This window comes from Anabrus simplex, chromosome 1, assembly GCF_040414725.1.
Source record: "Anabrus simplex isolate iqAnaSimp1 chromosome 1, ASM4041472v1, whole genome shotgun sequence".
Lineage (NCBI taxonomy): Eukaryota > Metazoa > Arthropoda > Insecta > Orthoptera > Tettigoniidae > Anabrus > Anabrus simplex.
In genome coordinates, this window is record NC_090265.1 from 275,088,205 (window position 1) to 275,111,735 (window position 23,531).

The 23,531-nt window shown below is 38.1% G+C and overlaps 1 protein-coding gene across 2 annotated transcripts in view; it reads left to right on the forward strand.

The window, feature by feature from the left end:
• Adck5 (aarF domain containing kinase 5) overlaps positions 1-23,531 on the forward strand; it is a 458,263-nt gene that overhangs the window by 263,078 nt on the left and 171,654 nt on the right. For both annotated transcript variants that reach the window (XM_067159689.2, XM_067159697.2), the window contains exon 3: positions 12,080-12,305. In XM_067159689.2, coding sequence (XP_067015790.2) covers positions 12,080-12,305 — 226 coding nt within the window. The remainder of the gene's footprint in view (positions 1-12,079; positions 12,306-23,531) is intronic.

Below are 23,531 nucleotides of genomic sequence, written 5' to 3' on the forward strand. Positions count from 1 at the left end.
AACGTGCTCCATGAATGGGCATAACGACACAACGACAACAATAATTCTTATTATTTGTGAGCCTTACAAAAGCAGTATGCGTGGATATATAGTAGAACCTCGATTATCCATCTCTCGATTAAACAATCATCTGTTTACAAAACTGTCTTTCCATTTAAAAAAAAATCAGTAAGCTCTGAGCATATACCTAAGCATTGCATTTTAAAAAATAAAAGTAAGGTGTAAAGTGTTCAAGAAGAGACCATATGAGGTGCCTAGTTTCGAAAGTTGACATCTGCATTTTGTAAGTTACTAAAAGGGAAAACAAAACCAAACCCTGTTAAAATTCATTATAACTGTAAAGTTCAGAAAATTTTATATGATTTTTGTTAAATACTGTAACATAAACATAAAAGATAGGGCTAGAGGTTAATAAACAATGCGTTTGGGAGATATTTAAAATTGCAGATGTCGGCCTTTGGAACAAACTTCTATCATATGTCGAGTTTGGAACAAAACATTGGATTTTGTTTAACAGGGATTGTTTTACCCACATACTGATGTTACGCACTCCTGATTTTATGAACACAAACAATTTACATTGAACACAGTGCCTTCTGTAACGTTTTCTGGATCCACAACCTTCTTGTAATGTTGAAGTTTTACATAGTTTTTCCACTCTTCCCCTTAGTGAAGTATTAGCAGTTTGTTCACATTATTCATCTTTTCTTCTGTGACAACTATTCCAAGAGGCAACTGAATTTTCTCAGAAGTTACTGTTGTTCACTTTTTAGCTATCTTTTTGAAATCTCTAAGGTCACTCCTACAATTTTGCTCTCCATGAGGGAGAGTGGAGGATTTTCCTTTCCTAAATACGAATCTCCTGCAGGATTGAATTCTGATGCTTTAAAGAAAGATTATATGCTATCTTTTTAATCATACACCAGACAATTAAAACTTTAACATGCTTGTTGTGCAGACTGCATGCAAATTTGAGTGAAGGTCTCTGATTTTACAATAGTGTCTCGCACTTTAATCTCCTGAAGACTCAGTCTGGAGGTATGAAAGAGTGGCCTACAACAGGAAATACCATTTCCATTTAACTTGTGTGCGGGAATCGTTATATAACTAATAGGAAACCATTCCAGTCATCACACTATTTTTATTTTGACCCCCAGAGCCATCAGAAAGTAGATAAACTTTTGTGACACCTGTAAGATGAAGAAAATTAAGTCTGTCATAAACTCAGGAAGGTATTTTGTTACATCCTTTCAGACAAGAAGGTTCTAGCCACTGGTATATAAGAGTCTTTTGCTTAGTGTAATGCTCACATGATGTTCCTACACAGATTGTAAAATTATACATATACAATGTCTGGACTAATATTTGGCTTGGTCTGGTAATTTTGGTAGGGGTAAATTTTTTGGCAGTCCAAAGCTTAATATCATTTCATTATTTTCTTGACTGCATAGAACATCATAAAACGTTCAGCATTCTCCCCAGGACCTTTTCAATGGGCGTGTTTTTACAGACCGCCCGGCTAACATAACCTTAACCTAGATATGTGCTATTTTTGTAAAATTAATACATATTTAGATCACTGGGTGCTCCAAATTAAGGTGTGTGTATAGTGTAAAACTGTTTATTTAAATGATGAGTCTTCATTATCGCTAGCATAATTGCATCGATTACATCAGAGTTTAAATGTTTAGCTTGACTATTGTGTGAGGGGCTGCCTGGCCGAGGCGGTAAAGGCACGCTCGGTTCGCCCGGAAGGACGTGGGTTCGAATCCCCGTCAGGAAGTCGTAAAATTTAAGAAACGAGATTTCCACTTCTGGAGGTGCATATGGCCCTGAGGTTCACTCAGCCTATACCAAAAATGAGTACCAGGTTAATTCCTGGGGGCAAAGACGGCCGGGCATAGAGCTAACCACTCTACCCCATCATGTGTCGAGGTTAACAATGGTGGAAGCCTTTACCTTCCACTCTTCCAAGGGCCTTCATGGCCTGTATGGAGGTGACTTTGCTTTGCTTTGCTTTGCTTTAGCTTTACTATTGCGTAGTGTCGTGCGTGAGCAGTGTCTGGATTAGCGTGGAATGCGAGCACTCAATTCCGCATGTCGTCACGAACATGTATGGCACTCCACAGCAATCGAGTGTGGTAAGTCCCGGCTTTACATGATTGTGAACGAGCAGTAGAACACTAGAAGTAATGTCTTGTTCGTGATAATAACAATAACATAGTTTAATTTTGCATTAATATTTGCCTCCCTTATATTATTGATAATGAACTGAGGGGAACACATTGAAATTTTATCATATTAATTTTTTACGTTGTATTCCCCGCCCGGTTACTCATTCCTGCCACCCGGCTGGCAAAAATTTCTAGGGAGAACACTGATGCTTGTGACCTTAATTTATGTACTCTTGGCTCTTAACATTGTTAAGTATTGCAATATCAAAATTACATGGGAGGATACTGCCTAGAAATAATACAACATGAATGTCGAGTTATGGAACACGTTTTGGAAGTTACATGAATTTTCTTGTAGAGAATGTCAGATTTAGGAAATAAGTGCAGATGTTGGATTATGGAAATAACTTAACAAAGCAGAGATGTTGAGTTTGGGCAATAAAATCAAATCTTAATATTGACTTTTAACCACAGATATTGTGTTCTGGAATTTCTGAATGCCATTCATATTATGAGTTCCTCCAAGAGGAATAAGAAATCGGCAAAATCTATTTTTCTTCAAAAAATGTTGGATGTCAACTTTTGGAACTAAGCACCTTATAAGTGGGCTACAATTGCCATTTGCAATGGTGGTATTCTCATATGTAAATTTTGTGGGAACCTTATTGCCTGTTGTTGAAGTCAGCCTAACGATCATCACTGATCACTCGCAAAAGTTTTAAAAGGTCAGTCACAAGCTTTTATCTCATTAACTATAGTTAAGCTTCTCATCTCAGTTTGAGGATGAAAGTTTTCTGCAGCTCAAAATATTCAAAACAGGTCAATAAGAGAAAATGTTAGTTGGAAATTTAATGAAAACTTGAATATGGTCAAGTTAACAGAGCAGAAGATGACACTTCATTCTTGGACATTATTTTACTCAGGAGAATTAGAATGGACATCAGAAAAGACATTGCTTGTAGTAAAGTTCAGGTGAAACTTACGGACTTCTTTAAAAGTACATGAAAATATGATACAAGTCGAGTGGGTCTTTTTTGATTATCTGTTCTTTCCTTTCCTTCATTGTGATGAATAATTGAGGTTCTACTGTAATATTAAAATTCAGACATAATCTTACTGATATTAAGTCCTAGTCTTTGATTTTAAGATCACTTCAGAAAATCTGTACTCATTCAAAATTTCTTGCAAGTTTCTCATCCATCATACAATTATATTAACCGTCCCTCACTATTCTCAAAGAAATTTACTACATCCATATTGTGGTCTAGTATGTCATGTCTAAAACTTTGTTGTTGATCAGTGTCTTGAAGAAGGTGAGGTTTTATTTTGCCATGCACTATTTATGTTTATCTTTCTTCAACAGTGTATTCAAGTCTTACTCTTTTTTTAAAAAAAATTATTATTTTTTATGAGCATTCCCTTTTTTCACTGTTTCTAGTGCAATTGTTAATAAGTTTACCACATTCAGGATGCCTTTTCTGCACAACGGTCATTGTTGTAGTTCACTTCACCAGTTAAGATACAATTCTTTTTGTGTTACTAAGATTCTATTGTTTCAGACATAACATGGTTTGCTGAAATAGGCATATTGGACATGATGAGTTCTGCAGCAGTCCCAGTTCTTGATCACCTTTTAACATAGAGACTAAACAGAGTTTGCACATCTAATAGAACATGTATTTCCATGAACTGTTTAAAATGGCACTTTTGACTTGTTTAAAAAAAAAAAGTTTTACAACTGAACAATTTGTTTATGACATGAAGTCTCTAGATTTATTCTCTTAAAAAAAAAAAGACTATTGAACCTGCAGGCTTGAATTATGAGCTGCATATTCTACCGCTGAACCCTCTAGGTATCCAGGTATAATTCACTGCTGAAGAAACATAATAACTAAGCAAGTAATCAATCTCCTTAGTTCCAGATGCATGACTCATTTAACCTATTCATGCCCAAGCCTAAATTGTTTTTTAGTTTTTAAGGACTGAAGGTCTGCACATATAGATATTAAATATGGATTGTGTTGAAAATGTATTGAAAATGAAATTCCACAGCCTGTTTCCAGTCATTCGACTGGGTCAGGAATGAAATTAATGAAGTCTCTACCTAGTGGCGAGGATAGGAATTGCACCAGCTGCCGAAGCCTGTAAGACTCATACACTGACTGACAGAGCAAATGCAACACCAAGAAGGAGTGGTTCGAAAGGGATGAAAGTTGGGGAAAAAACAGAGACGGCACGGACGAATAATTGATGTTTATTTCAAACCGATATGCAGGTTACACAATGCGCACAGCATCGACTCAGTAGGATGTAGGACCACCGCGAGCGGCGATGCACGCAGAAACACGTCGAGGTACAGAGTCAATAAGAGTGCGGATGGTGTCCTGAGGGATGGTTCTCCATTCTCTGTCAACCATTTGCCACAGTTGGTCGTCCGTACGAGGCTGGGGCAGAGTTTGCAAACGGCGTCCAATGAGATCCCACACGTGTTCGATTGGTGAGAGATCCGGAGAGTACGCTGGCCACGGAAGCATCTGTACACCTCGTAGAGCCTGTTGGGAGATGCGAGCAGTGTGTGGGCGGGCATTATCCTGCTGAAACAGAGCATTGGGCAGCCCCTGAAGGTACGGGAGTGCCACCGGCCGCAGCACATGCTGCACGTAGCGGTGGGCATTTAACGTGCCTTGAATACGCACTAGAGGTGACGTGGAATCATACGCAATAGCGCCCCAAACCATGATGCCGCGTTGTCTAGCGGTAGGGCGCTCCACAGTTACTGCCGGATTTGACCTTTCTCCACGCCGACGCCACACTCGTCTGCGGTGACTATCACTGACAGAACAGAAGCGTGACTCATCGGAGAACACGACGTTCCGCCATTCCCTCATTCAAGTCACTCTAGACCGGCACCATGCCAGGCGTGCACGTCTATGCTGTGGAGTCAATGGTAGTCTTCTGAGCGGACGCCGGGAGTGCAGGCCTCCTTCAACCAATCGACGGGAAATTGTTCTGGTCGATATTGGAACAGCCAGGGTGTCTTGCACATGCTGAAGAATGGCGGTTGACGTGGCGTGCGGGGCTGCCACCGCTTGGCGGCGGATGCGCCGATCCTCGCGTGCTGACGTCACTCGGGCTGCGCCTGGACCCCTCGCACGTGCCACATGTCCCTGCGCCAACCATCTTCGCCACAGGCGCTGCACCGTGGACACATCCCTATGGGTATCGGCTGCGATTTGACGAAGCGACCAACCTGCCCTTCTCAGCCCGATCACCATACCCCTCGTAAAGTCGTCTGTCTGCTGGAAATGCCTCCGTTGACGGCGGCCTGGCATTCTTAGCTATACACGTGTCCTGTGGCACACGACAACACGTTCTACAATGACTGCCGGCTGAGAAATCATGGTACGAAGTGGGCCATTCGCCATCGCCATGTCCCATTTATCGTTCGCTACGTGCGCAGCACAGCGGCGCATTTCACATCATGAGCATACCTCAGTGACGTCAGTCTACCCTGCAATTGGCATAAAGCTCTGACCACTCCTTCTTGGTGTTGCATTTGCTCTGTCAGTCAGTGTATAATAGGAATTAATTGAGGGATGTTCCACCATTCGACACAATATATAATGCATAACATTTATTAAGTGAAAACAGGTTTCAATTCAATTCACAGTAAATAAATCAAAGGATCTTAACAACAATCAACATGAAATATGCCTATAAATACATTTAAAATGGTTGACATATCTTATATGATAAGAAAACACATTAAAATTTAAAGAACGTCCTAGGATCCAGGTCACAGATAACTGCGGTACATTTGTACAATGTTGAACAGAGCTTTAAAATAATATATATAAAAACTTGAAGTTGAGGAATACTGCGAGGTTCTTATTTGTTACTGTGGATATAAAAACATATGTTAAAAATGTTCAAATATTCGTAGTCAAATCGTTGATGAAGGATAAAAACATGTATCAAAATTGATGATCTTGTAAAGTGCCGATGTTAAGACAATTTGCAGAAAAAACGATTTGCTGAGGAGTTGGGGGAACATCCTGCTTTGTTGTTGAAAATGTCGCTGTCATTTTTTTTTTTGTTGAAGTAAATGTTGAATGTTGGTATGGCCTTGGTTGTATGACACAGTGTCGTAAAAGGTGGATGTTCCCTTATTCCTCGCTCTCGTTAACCTGCTGCTAGAAAAGCAGGAGGTGCACATTAAAAATATTATGTATTATTTATTGTGTTGAACGGTAGAACATCCGTCAATTAATTCTTATTATATAAGTTATATGTCAACACGGAAATGAAAATGATAACTTATGATGCCTGTAACACTCAACAATTTGTTTTACGTTGTCCGACACAGACAGGTCTTATGGCGACAATGGGATGGGAAAGGCTTAGGAATGCGAAGGAAGTGGCCGTGGCCTTAATTAAGGTACAGCCCCGGCATTTCTTAGACAGTGTTTTTAACTCTTTGTAATATTCTTATGCAGTATATTGTTGTAACTAATGTATTAATAACCTTTAATATTGTATTGTTTTAAATGTTAGCCTTAACATACTTGTAGGTAAAATAGGACTACCTTCCATGGAGATTAGATAATTATAATCCCTACAAAATATTTACTTTTCAAAGTAACACCGATTAATAAATTCATTAGTTGTGTGATTTTTCAGCAAGTACTTTGCATATGTCAAATGGAAATATATTGCATTAAAATTATGCTTGTATCTGCTTTAGTTAATTGTATGTGTCATTGATAGGTTTTATAAAATTTCTTGAGGGGGCCCAATTTTGCTTCATTCCTTATATTCTGTATGAAATACAGACTTGTTAGCAAATCCTAAGATTATATATATATACATGAATTATCACTATTCAGTGAAAATACAAGTGAATGATAGTTCTTGGTGAACTGCCAAGCAGGTCGTTTTCAACTTATATGATACACTAATGAAAATGTTTGCTAATGGTTTAACATTGCACTAACACATCATTTTTGGTGGTGTAAGGATTGGAAAAGTGTTAAGATTGGGAATTATTAGCCATGGCCTTACTTAAGGTACAGCCCCAGCATTTGCCTGGTGTGAAAATGGGAAACCATGGAAAACCATCTTCAACGCTGTCAGTGGTGGAATTCAAACCCACCATTTCCTGAATGCAAGCTCACAGCTGTGAAACCCTAACTGCATGGCCAATTCACTTGGTTACCACTAATTCTAAGCAATATACAAAACTAAAGAAACTATTATCTGTGCTGTTAAAGTTTTAACTATCAAACCCTGCAAAGTGGGAAATGTCATTGTTCAGTATAAATAATTTCAAGAAAGCAGTACATGGGTGAACAAATTCGTACAAATTGGTGAAGCATTGGTAAAAATCGAGTGTGCTGTTGATGGTTCCGGAGAAATTAATACTTGAACAGCGGAACAGCCTCCCACAAATGCTTTCGGCCATGAAGTAACTTGCTAAAGCAGTACATACTTTGCTTGGGTAATTATACGCCGGCAAGAAGCTATTTTCTACAATGAACGTTGTGAAGCCAACAGTTAGAAACCGAAATGGATCACACCTAAGTGCTTCTTGTGTGTTGCTGAAGACAACAAGTTATGAACCTAACATAAATGACGTGGCTACTAAGTTTCAGCAATAAGTTTCACACTAAAGTTAAAACGATATTATTCCACTTAAAGCCTTTTGGCAATATTAGTATTTTTGATTTCTATATCTAATATTACTTAATAATGAAGAGTGTTACAATGGGCGCTTATGTTAGGTATTCTTAAAACTTACATATTTAAAAATGTATTTTTGCAGTATTGGCAAATACAACCAAGGAACATGGGTTGTAGCTATTCCAAAGGAAAATAACTAGTGGCACAGTAGACACTTGAGAATAATAAACTAGACTTAAATTGCCACACTATTTGGAAAAGGTTCGCCATCCCTGACCTAGCCTATTCATAAATAGTTTGAAAGAACTTGGAAATTTATCAAACATTTTCCTTTATAATTTATTCAATTCCTTACTCCTCATTCTATAAATTAATATTTGCCCCAGTTCATCCTCCTGAATTCAAACTTTATCTTCATACCTTTCTTACTTTCAAAAGCTCTACTCAAGCTTATTCGTCTATTAATTTCGTTCCGCACCATCTATTTCACTGAGCAGAGTATTCAAGAGTATTTAAGTTTAAATCCGTATTGAACCGAGAATATAATGAGAACAAAATAGTGGGGTCCACCTATTCAACACAACACAATGTTATAAGATGAATTATAACATTTTATTAATAATGAGACCGGTTTCTATGCGTGTATGCATCATCTTCAGTATAAACTTGAAAACAGACAATAACAACTTAAGGTTACAAAATCAATGCATAATAAATATATACATTAATCTTATGGATGATTGGTAGAAATTGACATGATTAAAAAACATTGGCCAGGAACAATAAATTATAACACTAGCTTAAAAGTTCCCTTTTTCTGAAAATATAACACCATTTCTTTTTTGAATGAGTAAGGTCTTATACGAAGTGAAAGACCTCTTGATGAAAAGTTCACCAAGTCTTGAGTTGTAGGATAAAAATGTTAAGAGCTTCAGTCAAAAAACATTTTCAAAGCACTGATTGAAATACTGGTCAATAAAAATTGTATGTGGTGTTCTTTCTTAAAATAACTTAACACATTTTAAAATGACGTAACAAGTTTTAAACCTGGAAAGATCATGAAAATTCTTCAAGCTCCGTATTTCATGGTAAATTGCAGGTCTTGTTTAACTAAAAATAACCCTTAACAAAGCTCTGGCTGGAATTGATCTGCTGTGGATTTATAATTTTTATATTTATTATGTGAAAATGAGACGGACACCGTATTTGCCCCGAGGTGCTAGAAGGTGTTCTCAGTTCAAGGTGGGACCTGAAGCAGATAGAGAAAGGGGGAAATTTAGAAAAACTTTTTAAAAAGAATGAGATCCTGTCCTAAAAATTTTAAGTAAATACAAAGGGCACAAGGAGAGTTTTGCAATACGCCAAAATGGTTGGCTGGACACCCCTGTTATAGTGAGGGATGAGAAGAGGGGTGAAAACCGCTCTAGAAGACAGCAAGGCACCACCTTCACACCAGTTGTTACCAAGCAGTGGGATTGGAAACAAGTTAAAATGTCAGTGTGGTCTAAAGGTGATTATCACGCAATTATCCGCTACAATATTGCTCGTGAATTAACTGTTGACCAGTGCCTGGAGGTAATGACTTCTGTGCTGGGGAAAGACTGTCCACATCGGACAACAATTTTTTGCCGGTACAAAGAGTACCAAAGGGAAAATTTTGGGGTTGAAGACAATCCTCGTTCTGGGCGACTGTCTGAATCAGTGACTGAGGAAAACATTGAAGCTATGAGGAAGGTGGGACCCTCCACATCCCTGCACCAGTTATTCATTCAGTTCTACACGACCATCTCCATGTTAGAAAGGTTTGTTCCCTTTGGGTGCCCCATTCACTTTCAGAGGAACAAAGGGCACATCGAGTGAAATGGTGCTAAAAAATGCTAAAACAGTTTGAAAATGGGACTTCGGACGTCAATAGCATCATTACAGGTGACGAAACTTGGCTTTATTATTACGATGTCCTATCAAAATCCCAGAACAAGGTGTGGCTGTTTGAAGATGAGGGTACTCCTGTGACTGTGCGAAAGTCAAGGTCAGTGAAGAAAATGATGATTGCAGTATTCTTCACTAAACGGGGCATCCTGACTCTGGTTGTGCTAAAAACACAAAGGACAGTTACTGCGAAGTGGTACAGTCAGACTTGTCTGCCTCAGGTCATCCAGGCTCTCAAGCAGCTCCGTCCAAGGTCACAGCTCAACACTTGGCTCTTGCATCACAACAATGCTCCAGCACATCATGCTAATGTAACGGTTGATTTTCTTGCCAGATTAGGCTTGACTGCTTGATCACCCTCCATACAGTCCTGATCTTGCCCCATGTGACTTCACACTCTTCCCAGAAGTGAAGATGAAGCTGAAAGGGCGGCGTTTTGCATCCGGTGAGGAGCTTCTGGCAGCATGGGATCAAGAGTGTGGAAATGTAATCAAAGAAAAGTGGCAGAGTTGGTTCAGTGACTGGTTTCAACGTATGGAGAAGTGTATTGAGTGTGGTGGAAATTATTTTGAAAAATTCTGAAGCGTTCACTCACATTGCAAAAGTTTCCTAGTGCCCTTTGTAAGAGACTCACCTCTGGCAGCGTGTGTGACGTGTGTAGTAAGGAGTTAGAGAAGACACTGAGGGTCGTATGTCATCGGTACGTACTTTTGTTGGGAGGGGAAGGGAAAGAAGTTGATCAGGGGAGGTGATGGGAGGAAGTAGGAGGATAGGTAGGGACGGGGAAAGAAGGAGATGGGAGGAGTTTGTGTTAGAAACGGTCTGAGGGAGAAAGAGGGGAGTTAGGTAGGGTGATGTGGTGAGAGAGCATGACGTGAAAACGTATTATGTATGCTTTGAAAAACTGATTTGCTATTGGAAATTTTTGTTAGTCTGAAAAATGCGATCAAAAATTTGAACAATATTTTTGTTTTCTCAGAGATGTCATTGAGATTTAAACCTGAATTGAATTATTGATCTAGGTGATTGATTGGTTGATTGATCGATTTATTTATTTATTTATTTATTTATTTATTTATTTATTTATTTATTTATTTATTTATTTATTTATTTATTATTTTTTATTTGTTTGTTTTTTTGTTTGTTTGTTTGTTTGTTTGTTTATAAACACAATGAAAGTCAGTGTGGGAATAGAGAACAGTAGGAGGAGACAAGGAAGGATTAAAGCACAAAATTTCAAGGATAATCTCCACATCTTCATACACTGCTGGCTTGAAGTAAATAGACTCTGTGCCAGTTCTTATCCTACACTTGCCATCTTTTTCTTCTCTTTCCTTCAGCCTTTTCCCACACCTGTGGGGTCGCAGGTGCAAACTGCGTCGTACATGTGGATTTGGCCCTGTTTTACCGCTGGATGCCCTTCTTGACGCCAACCCTATTTGGAGGGATGTAATCACTATTGCGTGTTTCTGTGGTGGTTGTTAGTGTAGTGTGTTGTGTGAATATGAAGAGGATAGTGTTCGGATGGACACAAAGACCCAGTCCCCGGGTCAGAAGAATTAATCAGAAGGGATTAAAATCCCCGACCCGGCCACGAATCGAATGCGGGACCCTCTGAACCAAAGGCCAGTATGCTGACCATTCAGCCAACGAGTCGGACTTATCCTACACTTGCCATATGAAGACTGAAAGATTGTCAAGATAGTTCCTTTTTGAGTATTGAAGCCTGCCCTCAGGATGAAGTAGGGAAGCAGGAACAAGCTTGTTTGAGACTGTGAAGAATTTTGTATAGAAAACTGTGATTGATTAGGAGAAAGGTTGTCTATTTGTAGCCAGCAGTGTATGAAGATTTGGAAATTGTCCTTGTCTGTTTGTGTTTTGATGTTTGTCCTTTCTTTGTATTTCTATTGCTTCTTCTTCCCGCACTGACCTTTCATTGTGTTTATCCTATTACATGTTCCTTTTCATGTTTCTATCTCTCTATATACCACATATATACAAATCCTTATCTTACTGCATGCAAGCAAAAGGTGGGTTATTTCAGGATATTTTACTCTTAAGTTGGAGGTAAGTGATATGAGAGTAGCAAGAATGGAATCTGTTGGAGTCAGTGGTAAAAAGATATTAGTAAGGATTAAATAAAACCAAATTGGGTGAAGTTGTGCTTGTGAGCCAGCTTTGATGATAGACTATTCACTGTATTAGGTGAAGTCACACATATGGCAAATAAATTCATATTTGTGGCTTAGGCATGTTCATTTTGAAAGTTGATTTTTTAAAATTGATTTTGATTGCAGGTCTCTTCGTATTGGCCTCACAATATCTATTGACTACTGGTGGTCTCTTTTTGGTATTGATGAAAGTTCAGAAGAATATGAACAAGCCATAAAACCTGTCCATCAGCGAGCTGCCGACCGAATTCTTCAAGGCTGCCTGAAGAATGGAGGTTTATATATAAAATTAGGACAGGGACTTGTTTCAATCAATCATATACTCCCAAGGGAATATATTGAAACACTGAAGGTTTGTTTAATCAAAAGAGCAAATCCTGTATAATGTTAGATTATATGTAAATGATCAATCAAATGCCCTTAAAATAATGGAAAAATGCTATAAAATAAGTTTAAAAAGTGACTTAAATAATTGACCATTTGAATTATGGTAACTGAGTAACAGTGGTTTTATCTATATACAGTAGACTCTTGGCTATCCGGCATATGATTATCCGGCCTACTTACTGTATTTTCTTAAATATTTAACACACCTTTTTGATGAAAAATACAGGAAAAAACTTTGGATTTGTAAATTATTCAAGGAATTCAGATATTTAAAATATTGTTTACAGTTTATTTACATTTAAAAGATACATCAAATATAATATACACACAGTTGGTTCAACTCATTTGTGGTTATCGTCATTTGGCATACAATTATGACATGTGATTCTTTGTGAAAAGTCAAAAGTCAAATAGGGTACATCAGGTAAGATGGACATGTGGGTTTGAAGTACTGACACTGGAAAATATTGTTCTCATTACAAGCTGACAATATGACCAGATGTGAAATAAATATGAACGAGTATAATTCATGTAAGTACATAATAATGACATAGCGTCAGGAAAGGAAAGTCTTACCTTTTATAGGCTACCGTCTTCAAGTTCACTACCAGCACTTCAGGAAGAATTGCTGCTACTGCTATCACTACTCATATCTCTCCATAAGAAATCATCTTCACTTCTGTCTAATGAATTCGAGATTCCTTTTTTCTTGAAGCTCTTTTCATTCACCTTTGAAGAAATCATGTACCAAGCGTGCAATATCCACTCACCCACTCACAAAGGAGTTCCACAGGTGGTTTCTGAATCTTGGCTGTTGGAGTAAGTTTGTGCACACTTTCTGCCAGCCAGCACTGATAGAGTTTTTGCACATTGTCCTTGAATGGTTTATTTATAGAAATGTCCAAGGGTTGAAGAACTGATGTCAGTCCACCAGGAATGATGACTGCCAAATCGGTTTTCATGGTTTCTAATAATTTCCTAATGTCTTCCGTCAGGTGGCCATGAAAACTGTCCAACACAAGAAGGGCTGGGGCATCGAAGGAGGGACCCTGCTCGATTTCCCCAAACCGTTCGTAACCAATCTTGTACAAGTGACATGTCCATCCAGCCTTTTTCTTGGATATGAATGTGGATCCTTTGTGGAAATTTTACTTTAGGCATTGTTTTTTGTTTTATAACAATGTAAGGTGCAAGCTTTCTGCCATTAAATGTTACGGCAAGCATTACAGCACATCGTTTTTTTATGCTTCCGGTAGTGCATACAGTAACATTCGATGTTCCTTTCTTATTGATTGTTCGACTTTGTGGCATATCAAAACTGATTGTTGTCTGATCTACGTTTCCTATTTGGGAGAGCAAATATTCCTTCACTTTACGCTTCTCAATCACAAAGCGATGAAAATATTTACTTTTTGGTTGAATTCATTTGGCATAATGTTGTTTTTCATTGAAGACATACTCCATTTCTCTTCATAAAATTAATCATCCAGCCTCGGCTAACCTTAAAATCTGTACGCTGATTGTTTGTCCTTTAAAATACAGCATTTCATGAGAAACTGCATATCCATCCTCGCGTAACAAAATCACATATTTAAGCAGAACCTTCCTTTACTTGTGGAAACTTGCCACTTTTTGGTCCTGAAATGCTTAATACCAATATAAATGGTCCGTTATTGGACATTGATAAATTTACCAGCTAACTCATTCCTGGTTGCCAGCGTTTCGCCCTCGTGTGCTAGGCTGGGCTCATCAGTTGGTACCTAGCACACCTACCAAGACGCTGGCTAGTGCATACCGTGGAGGCCACTGCGTAGGCTAATTGTACCCATTGGCAGTGCCAATGCACTATGAGAGACTTTGTCTCATTATCAAAAACTGATGCCTGCTTGGCCATCAGATGTTATAGATGTTGATTCCTATAGGGAATAAATTTACTCATTCGGAAAAAATATTTCATATCACCTGAAATGCTTTGCGAGACTTGTTGGTTGCTTGAAGTGCACTATGTTTCTGCCGTTAGCACATGTTGCATTCAGACACTGAATACTTGCGTCTCACTGCCCTATTCCCATATGTTTCAGTGTAACTAATCACTGCGAGTTTATATAATGCATTATTACTCAAACACTTGCTCTTTGTGGATTAACAAACAATTTTGAGATCACAGAAATTGCAAGTGTTGTACCCGAAACACTCGTAAAATATGTTTGTACTAGACTGGAATAGAACGTCACTTAGTCACTTCTGCACTGATTCACTCACTGAGCTAGTGCAGTGGTACTTCCTACTGGCTGATAACAGCAAATTGCGCAGTATTTGGAATTTTTTTTTTTTTTTTCCTCTCCAAGTAAAACTTTCTTGATAGTCCACCTTTTCAGTACAATATGGCTTTTATTTACATAAAAACTTTACATTACTAATGTTTTAATGGGATATGCTTTGCTCACATTTTGGGCATCATCAGCCATTGTTCCTATACTCAGTGGTCAAAATATCCAGGATCCTGGGTATCTGTATCCTGATAAAATATTTAAAATTGCCGTGCTAACTTGGATGTTATGTAATAAAATATGTTTTCATATAAATATATGATTTGTGGAGACATCTGGCTGTTTTTTATTATTCTGGCTGGTGGAATATTCTATGTGTAAAAACAATGATATTGTGTACAATTATTCTGTTACGTAAAAGTGAGTCTTCATATGAGAAACAGTATATAAAAAACCAAATTGGTATGTTTTTTAATCTTATTAGCTGTTTTAATTGTGCAGTCTTTGATGTCCAAATGGCATATTTTTCCTTGGTTGATTGGATGCATGATCTTGAATGTCACAACTTTCGTGCTCCCACTGGAAATATTGTCGAACTTGGGTGCCACCTTTTGACTTAACTTTTGTAAGCGTATTTGTGAGATATTATCTGGTCTATTGGAGTGTTGCGTGTGTTGCTAAAAATTGTGGAGTCGCTACGGAGGTTCAGATCGGGGACTTCTCAAAGTTGTTAACCACAAAATGTTGAAATCTTGTAGCTTCAATTTAAAGATTGAAGTTAGTTGATTGAGAGTCTGTAACGAGAAAAAATGTATGCGAATGTATGTAAATGTATAATAAGAAAAGTCAGAAATAGACAAATGTCAAAATTAATTCCATAAAAACAAAAAAGTCTACATTTGCCATCTTTGCTTACAATAATACTAACATATACCTTCGAACCCATTCAAAAAACATGATTTCAAAATTGCGTTCAAAACACAAAACACTAACCAAAGAAAGCACGTTCTTAAATCACAATAGTGTCAACTCCAACAATGACCAATACTCAGGTTCCGGGATTTACAAACTCACATGTTCTCAATGTTTCGCTTCGTATATTGGACAAGCAGGATGCAGTTTCTCAACAATATATTTAGAACACTATAATGCAAATAAACATAACAAATTTTCAGCCATGAGCATACATATTAGGGAAACTGAATACACATACACGACCATAGAACAAGATTTAACAATTGTAAGGAATATAAAAAATGGCAAATTAATGAACAAATACGAAAATATCTACATTTTTATAGACCAGTTTTTAAATAAAAACCTCAATTTTAATGACACAGTAGACACCAAAAAACCCTCTATACGATCAAATCCCACAATTATTAAAAATATTAAAAATAAAAGAAAGTACTTTTCTAAACTTTAACAAATCGCCACACATAAAAGCTCCGCCCACAAAAAACCCTCCTCCGAGAACAGCCAATACATCGTCTGCCCACCCTTCCCCTACCCGTCCCCCTCTGTGTACCACACACAGATATAATACAAGGTGCATAGGGTCAGCTACAGCCAGTCAAACTGATAGTGTCACCAAAGTAAGCCAGCTGCAAGAAAGGCAAGGGGGTGAGTAAGAACCAGCTCGATTCCCCATTTATACTTCAAGCAATACACACTCCACTACTAAGACTTACATTTTGTCTCATTACAGACTCTCAATCAACTAACTTCAATCTTCAAATTGAAGCTACAAGATTTCAACATTTTGTTGTTAACAACTTTGAGAAGTCCCCGATTCGAACCTCTATGGTGACAGGCAGCATGTTACTCCACAATTTTTAGCAACACAAGCAACATTCCAATAAACCAGATAATATTTCACAAATACGCTTCCAAAAGTAATGTAATGTAATGTTCCAAGAAATTCCAGTTCAACAGTCTACTTTCAAATCTATTTACATTTCAAGAATACTAGAATAAAATACGGAATATTACGTATATGAATATTGTTTAACGATACTATATTTTGAAGCAAGGAGTATCAGTCAATTCAAATTCCACCTAAAACAGAGTGAACCTGTAATCAATTCTAAGAGGAACTGTATTGCTCACTAAAAATCTTCACTGCAAGGGACCTTTATAATGGATAAATAATGATTAAGGTCTAAAATAATATTAGGCGAACTTATATCAGTTTACTTGATCGTTATTTAATAACCAATTATATTAACGCAAGACATAGAGTTTATCAAAGACTTATACTGTAACATATCTCCACTCCTAGTACAAATAGGTTACTGCTTCCAATTGGACATTAGGTGAACTCATTTTAATGCATGTCAGCCTATGTATTTTTGACCAAAAATGCACAGTTGTCTTTAACGCCTAGTAGTTATAAAAGCTTTTTAAAGATTGAAATTTTTTAACTGGATGTTCAATCAGCATTTTGTAATATTTATAAGAAACTGACAAAAGCTTTAACTTTAACCAAAAGATTGCATAGAGAAAACAAGTCATTATATGTTGCATAAAATATGCTATCAATTTTAATTTAAAGTTTTATGGTGTACACCAAATTTTAACTAATGTAAGAATATGGTCAAATTAAAAAAAAATATATATCTATGTTGTAAATATGTCTGTCTATGTTAATATTGTACTAAAGCCTTGTTACAAAGTTTCCTATGGCTGATGATGGAAGACAAATAATGCCGAAACCGGTCCCAATTTTGAAAGGTAATAAATACGTGATGTGTTAATGATGTCACAGTATTTTTGTATTGAAAAGGTGGAAATAATTATCCTCAATCCATAGTGTAAATCTAGATTCAATACGGACCAAAATGAAGTTCTTAACTTTAAATCCAAAAGTTAAGTCACAAGGTGACACCCAAGTTCAACAACATTTCCAATGGGAGCACGAAAATTGTGACATTCAAGGTCACGCATCCAATCAAAAGCAAAGCAAAGCAAAGTCACCTCCGTACAGGCCATGAAGGCCCTTGGAGGAGTGGAAGGTAAAAGCTTCCACCATTGTTAACCTCGGCATGTGATGGGGTAGAGTGGTTAGCTCTACGCCCGGCCACCTTTGCCCCCATGAATTAACCCGGTACTCAGTTTTGGTGTAGGCTGAGTGAACTTCAGGGCCATATGCACCTCCGGAAGTGGAAATCTCGTTTCTTAAATTTTACGACTTCCTGACGGGGATTTGAACCCACGTTCTTCCGGGCGAACCGAGTGCGCTTTTACCGCCTCGGCCAGGCCACGCATCCAATCAATCAAGGAAAAATACACCATGTGGACATTAAAACTGCACAATTAAACCATCTAATGTCATCCAATGAGATAAAAAGCATAGCAAGTTGGTTTTTACCCAATGTTTCTCAAGTGTAGACTCGTACATAATATCATTGCTTTTTTACACATAGGATATTCCACCAGCCAGAATAATCAACAATAGCCAGATGTCTCCACAAATCAAATATGTATACGAAAACATATTTTATAATATAACATCCAAGTTAGCACGTCAATTTTAAATATTTTATCAGGATACAAATACCCAGGATCCTAGATATTTCGATCACTGAGTAATCGAATAACAGCTGATGATGCCCCAAATGTGGGCGAAACATGTCCCGTTAAAACATTAATAGTATAAAGTTTTTTGAAAATGAAAATAAAAACCTACAACCTGTTTTCCAGTCATTGACCGGGTCAGGAATGGAATGAATGAAGCAGATATAGGCTATTAGTACGATGAGGTTGCCACTCCCAAACTGATTTATTAGTGACTGATAGATGCTATGAAATGAGAATGGAGAGTGTTGCTGGAATGAAAGATGACAGGGAAAACCGGAGTACCCGGAGAAAATCCTGTCCCGCCTCCGCTTTGTCCAGCACAAATCTCACATGGAGTGACCGGGATTTGAACCACGGTATCCAGTGGTGAGAAGCTGACGCGCTGCCGTCTGAGCCACGGAGGCTCCCATAAAGTTTTTTATGTAAATAAAAACCACATTGTATTGAAAAGGTGGACTATAAAAAAAAGTTTTATTTGGAAAAATATAAGTTGCTCAATATGGACCCAACGATGAGATGTATAACTTGTAGTATTTGAAATGCCCGGTTTTGCAATAGGAGAGCTGCTACTTGAGTAGCTGACATCTTTATTTTAAAACACATCCTGAACTTTGTGATGGATGATCAGAGAAGTGGATGCATCAAATACGGGAACATTTCTTTTTCTCCACTTTGGACCCAAAAATATTAGAATGCATAAATTGTGCAAAGGCGTTAATTATGCAACAAAATATGGTAGTACTGTAATAAAGGACAGTACTTCTCCAAAGCTTTAGCAACTGGGCTCCTGCTAGAACCCTGTGTGGTCTTTCAAAATGTTTTATGCACATAATGTGCTTCTGGCACATGTGGCATCACAATTATAAGGTACAGTACAGTATTGTTAATATGTATTGAATAAATTATCGGAAAATCTCTTGAACAAACGAGACATAGAAGCCCTCTTTCTGCACTCACAAACAACAATGAACACACACAGACAGCAACTCCATTGGTAACTCTGTTTTTTGTTCCGTCAGTTGTTTACCGGATGTCCAAAGTGCATACCGGTACGTTGGTAAATTGTTTTTTTGTGAGCTCCGTTGTTTTAATTACAGATTGCAAAATGGGTGATGATAAACGAAAAAAGTTGTAGAGACTATAGATAAAAAGCTGACTAGAAATCTACTAGATTCTGGGGTAACAGTCAAAACTATTGCTTTGGAGTTAGGGTTAGGAAAAAGTACAGTTGGAGACTGGAAGAAAAATAGAGCAGATATTAAAAAGTGGTCTGCTGCCTAAGGTATTGGAAGTGGAATGAAGGGAAAAAAAAAAAAACTATGCTGAAAGATAAACATAAAGAAGTTGAGGATGTATTATTTTTTGGCATGATCACTTGAGAGGAAAAAGCTTGCCAGTTACTGGGGCGATATTGCTGGAAAAAGCATTGCAATTTCAGCAACAAATAGAAGGAGAAGATTCAGAAATTACTGCCAGTGATGGAAGGCTGGATTGGTGGGAAAAATAATTTAGTATTCACCAGATTATCATTAGTGGAGAAGCTTTATCTGCTGACAGTGAATCTGTGCCATTGTTTAAAGACTATCTTTAGAAGTTAATTGATGAGGTGGGAATTTTTGGGGAACAGTTATGCAGCTGGGATGAGAGTGGTTTAAATTACAAGATGCCCCCTACAAAAATGGTTGCTTTAAAAAAGAAGCTGCAGCACCCGGATATCAGAAAAGTAAGGAATGTGTCAGCATCTAGGCTTGCAATAATGCAACCGACAACCACAAACTTAGACTTGCATTAATAGGGAAATCACAGAAACCTAAAGCTTTCATAAACCTGAAAAATCAGGAATCACTGCCTCTATATTGCACACATGAAAAGAAAGCTGGGATGAATTCAGAAACCTGGTTCAATTAATTCATGCCAGCTGTAGAGAAATATCTCAAAGACAACAATTTGCCGAATTTGCTTCTTGAATACGCACTTTCACATTCTGCCAGTGATGAACTCACAGATGGAGCTATCAAAGCATTATTTTTACCACCAAATTTGACTGCTCTTTCTCAGCCGATCGACCAGGGCATCCTTGAAATGCTGAAGAAAAGTATCACCGGTGTCTTCTCAGTTCATTGATATCAGCAGTTGATAATAATAAGACTGTGTAACCATTCTGAAGAGGATTGACTTGTTAGATGTCATAAGGTGGTCGGCCGAAGCTTGGGAAGAGATTCCGAATATATCACGAGTAAGGTCTTGGAAAATTCTTTTGGACCATGAAGGGGGAGATTTTAACTTTTAATCCATATGCAACACCAAAGTCAAAAGTCAAAACGATGATTTTCATTGTTCAAAAATGTACCAGGCTGTGAGGATGTTGATGCAGAGGATATACAGAATGGATGGCTAATGAAAAATGAAATGATGTATGGCTTTTAGTGCTTGGAATGTCCGAGGACAAGTTTGGCTTGCCAGATGCAGGTCTTTCGGTTTGACCCCCGTAGTTGACCTGCGTGTTGTTATGAGGATGAAATGATGTTGAAGACGACACATACATCCAGCCCCCATGCCAGCAAAATTAACCAATTAAGGTTGAAATTCCTGACCCTGTCAGGAATTGAACCTGGGATCCCTGTGACCAACCATTTAGCCATGGAGCCGGATGATGGCTGATAGTGAAGTTGATGAATTAACTGACAACAATATTGTGCAAATGGTGACACAAGGGGAAGTAACAAAAGAGGAGGAGGCAAGCTTAGATGGCAGGAAAATCTCATACCACATTCGGAAAGGTTCAAGACGATTGAAGCAGTGAGCAAGAGGAAGCAATGCTAGCTGACATCATCTGCATGCGTAAGTGGAGGGATATTGCATCACGGAAGAGGGCTAAACTGCGGAAGCAGTCCTCTATCAAAGACTTTTTTTAGACCTCAAACTTGTAAGTTTCAACTTTTATGTTAGGCCTGCCTTTTTGCGTGTATGCAATTGATATGTTTAAATAATTTTTGTCACAATTAAGCTTATGTTTTCCATTAATGTTTTATTTATTTTAAAAGTATTATTCATATGTCCTTTACATTGCAGATTGTTTTATGTTTCCTGTAATAATTTTTGAAATGTTCAGTACAGTACATGCATACATAACAAATACTTATAAGTAGCATATACTATGTAAGAAGTCAGGAAATATTAATAAAATTGGGTTCTCATATAAAAAAGGTGGTTTTTAATGGTACGGCTTGGGTCAGAAAAGAGTATTTATAGAACTCCGGCCTATCTGGCTTGACCTCCCGCCACATTAGGCCGTATTGCCGAGAGTCTAATGTATATAAAATAACATTTTTGTCTGTACATTGCTCAGAATTAAAAAATAATGGTATTTCTGTATCAGCCTTGTGCACAGTAACAAGGAAATGCACTTCTTAATTTTCTGTCATCTCTGTCTGTGTGTCTGTCAGTCAGTCTGTATGTACGAGCATCACCAGAAAATGGCTGAAGAGAATTTAATGAACGGTGTGTAAATTTGGGGAATAAGGCACTACAATCTAGGCTACAAATAATTTTATTTGTACAGAGTGAAACGGTAGTTTAGGGAAGGCCTAAAATTAAATTCTCAAAAATCTATTTTATTAGTGATCCTATTAATAAAGTTATATAGAATTAAATTTCTGAACATTTATGTCTTATACTTTTTTTCTGTACTGGCTATAATAACAGAGATATTCATGAATTTTGAATTTTGTTGCTAAGTCCATATCAGTGCCGAACCATGAGAAAATGGATGAACAGAATTTAATGAATCGTGATTGTCCCGTCAACAATGGGTATTACAGCTAGTTAGGTCCGGTTCTACCACCTACTGGTAAAGTAGCGCGTAACTTGCCCTCCTCGTAAAAGGATGTTTCCGTTCGACCACCCCCAGGTAGCGCTATCGGCAGCATAAATCGTAGTTACCCGGCGCGTAATTTATTGGCCACTTCGAGAGCCCGATAAGACTTTACCTGCCGGGCAAGTTTTGAGAGTTGAACATTATTAGCTGTATTTCTGGTGACATACAACTTAAATTAGCTTATTATACTGAAAAAAGCATGATACTGTAACAGTGGCCGATATTGTATTGCAGGATCTTGAACATTAATGCTTCCCTTGAGTTGCAACGGTCACACCAGCCTCTCGCATCGGTAGCTTAGGGAACACATTCTATACGTCAAACTTTCGTAAAGAAACTTAAAAAGGATATAAAATCAAAATCTATTTGGAAATCATTTCAAACGGGCTTTAATTTTCTACTTTTTCTGTTTTTAGACACGAGGTATAATTTAATGTATGTATCCTTACCACCTCAAGCGTTCTCATAGCATAGTGGCTAACACGCTCACTTTGTAATACGAGGTATGCAGGTTCGAGTCTTTACTATGATGAATCTTTTTTATTTCCATTATTAGTGTTGTGGTAATCTGTATGCCTCTTTTCATACGTCCTTTTGTTAATAATATGTTTCATTGAAATATGTAATCACAATATTATGTCTACTAGGAAATTGCTTTATATGTATGCTACTTATAGAAAGTGATGTTATAATTAATAGCACATATATTGCTCATAGGGTCAGTTGGTGCATGCATTTCAGTGGGCTTGGCAGACTGATGTGTAATAGCAACTTGTGGCTCGGTGAGGAAAGCAACGGGAAACTACCTCACTCCTCATTTCCCTAGTACGCCTCTTCAGTGATGCCTAGGCCATCTATGACAGCTGATGGCGGAACTGTTGAGGATCCAACCAGCCTTCGGGCTGAGGACTAAACATACAGGACTGTCGCCCAGGTAGCAGATTCCCTATTAGTTGTTTACATAGTCTTCTTGTAAATTATTTCGAAGAAATTGGAAACTATTTCATTCCCGAATTCCTCTTCCTATGAATGGATATGTATCCCGATTAGTTCTTTACATTTACAGTAGTCTGCCTCTGTGGTGTAGTGGTTAGTGTGATTAGCTGCCACCCTCAGAGGCCCGGGTTCTATTCCCGGCTGTGCCACGAAATTTAAAAAGTGGTACGAGGGCTGGAACGGGGTCCACTCAGCCTCGGGAGGTCAACTAAGTAGAGCGGGGTTCGATTCCCTCCTCAGCCATCCTGGAAGTGGTTTCCATGGTTTCCCACTTCTCCTCCAGGCAAATACCGGGATGGTACCTAACTTAAGGCCACGGCCGCTTCCTTCCCTCTTCCTTGTCTATCCTTTCCAAACTTCCCATACCCCACAAGGCCCCTGTTCAGCATAGCAGGTGAGGCCGCCTGGGTGTGGTACTGGTCATCCTCCTCAGTTGTATCCCCAGACCCAGAGTCTGAAGCTCCAGGAC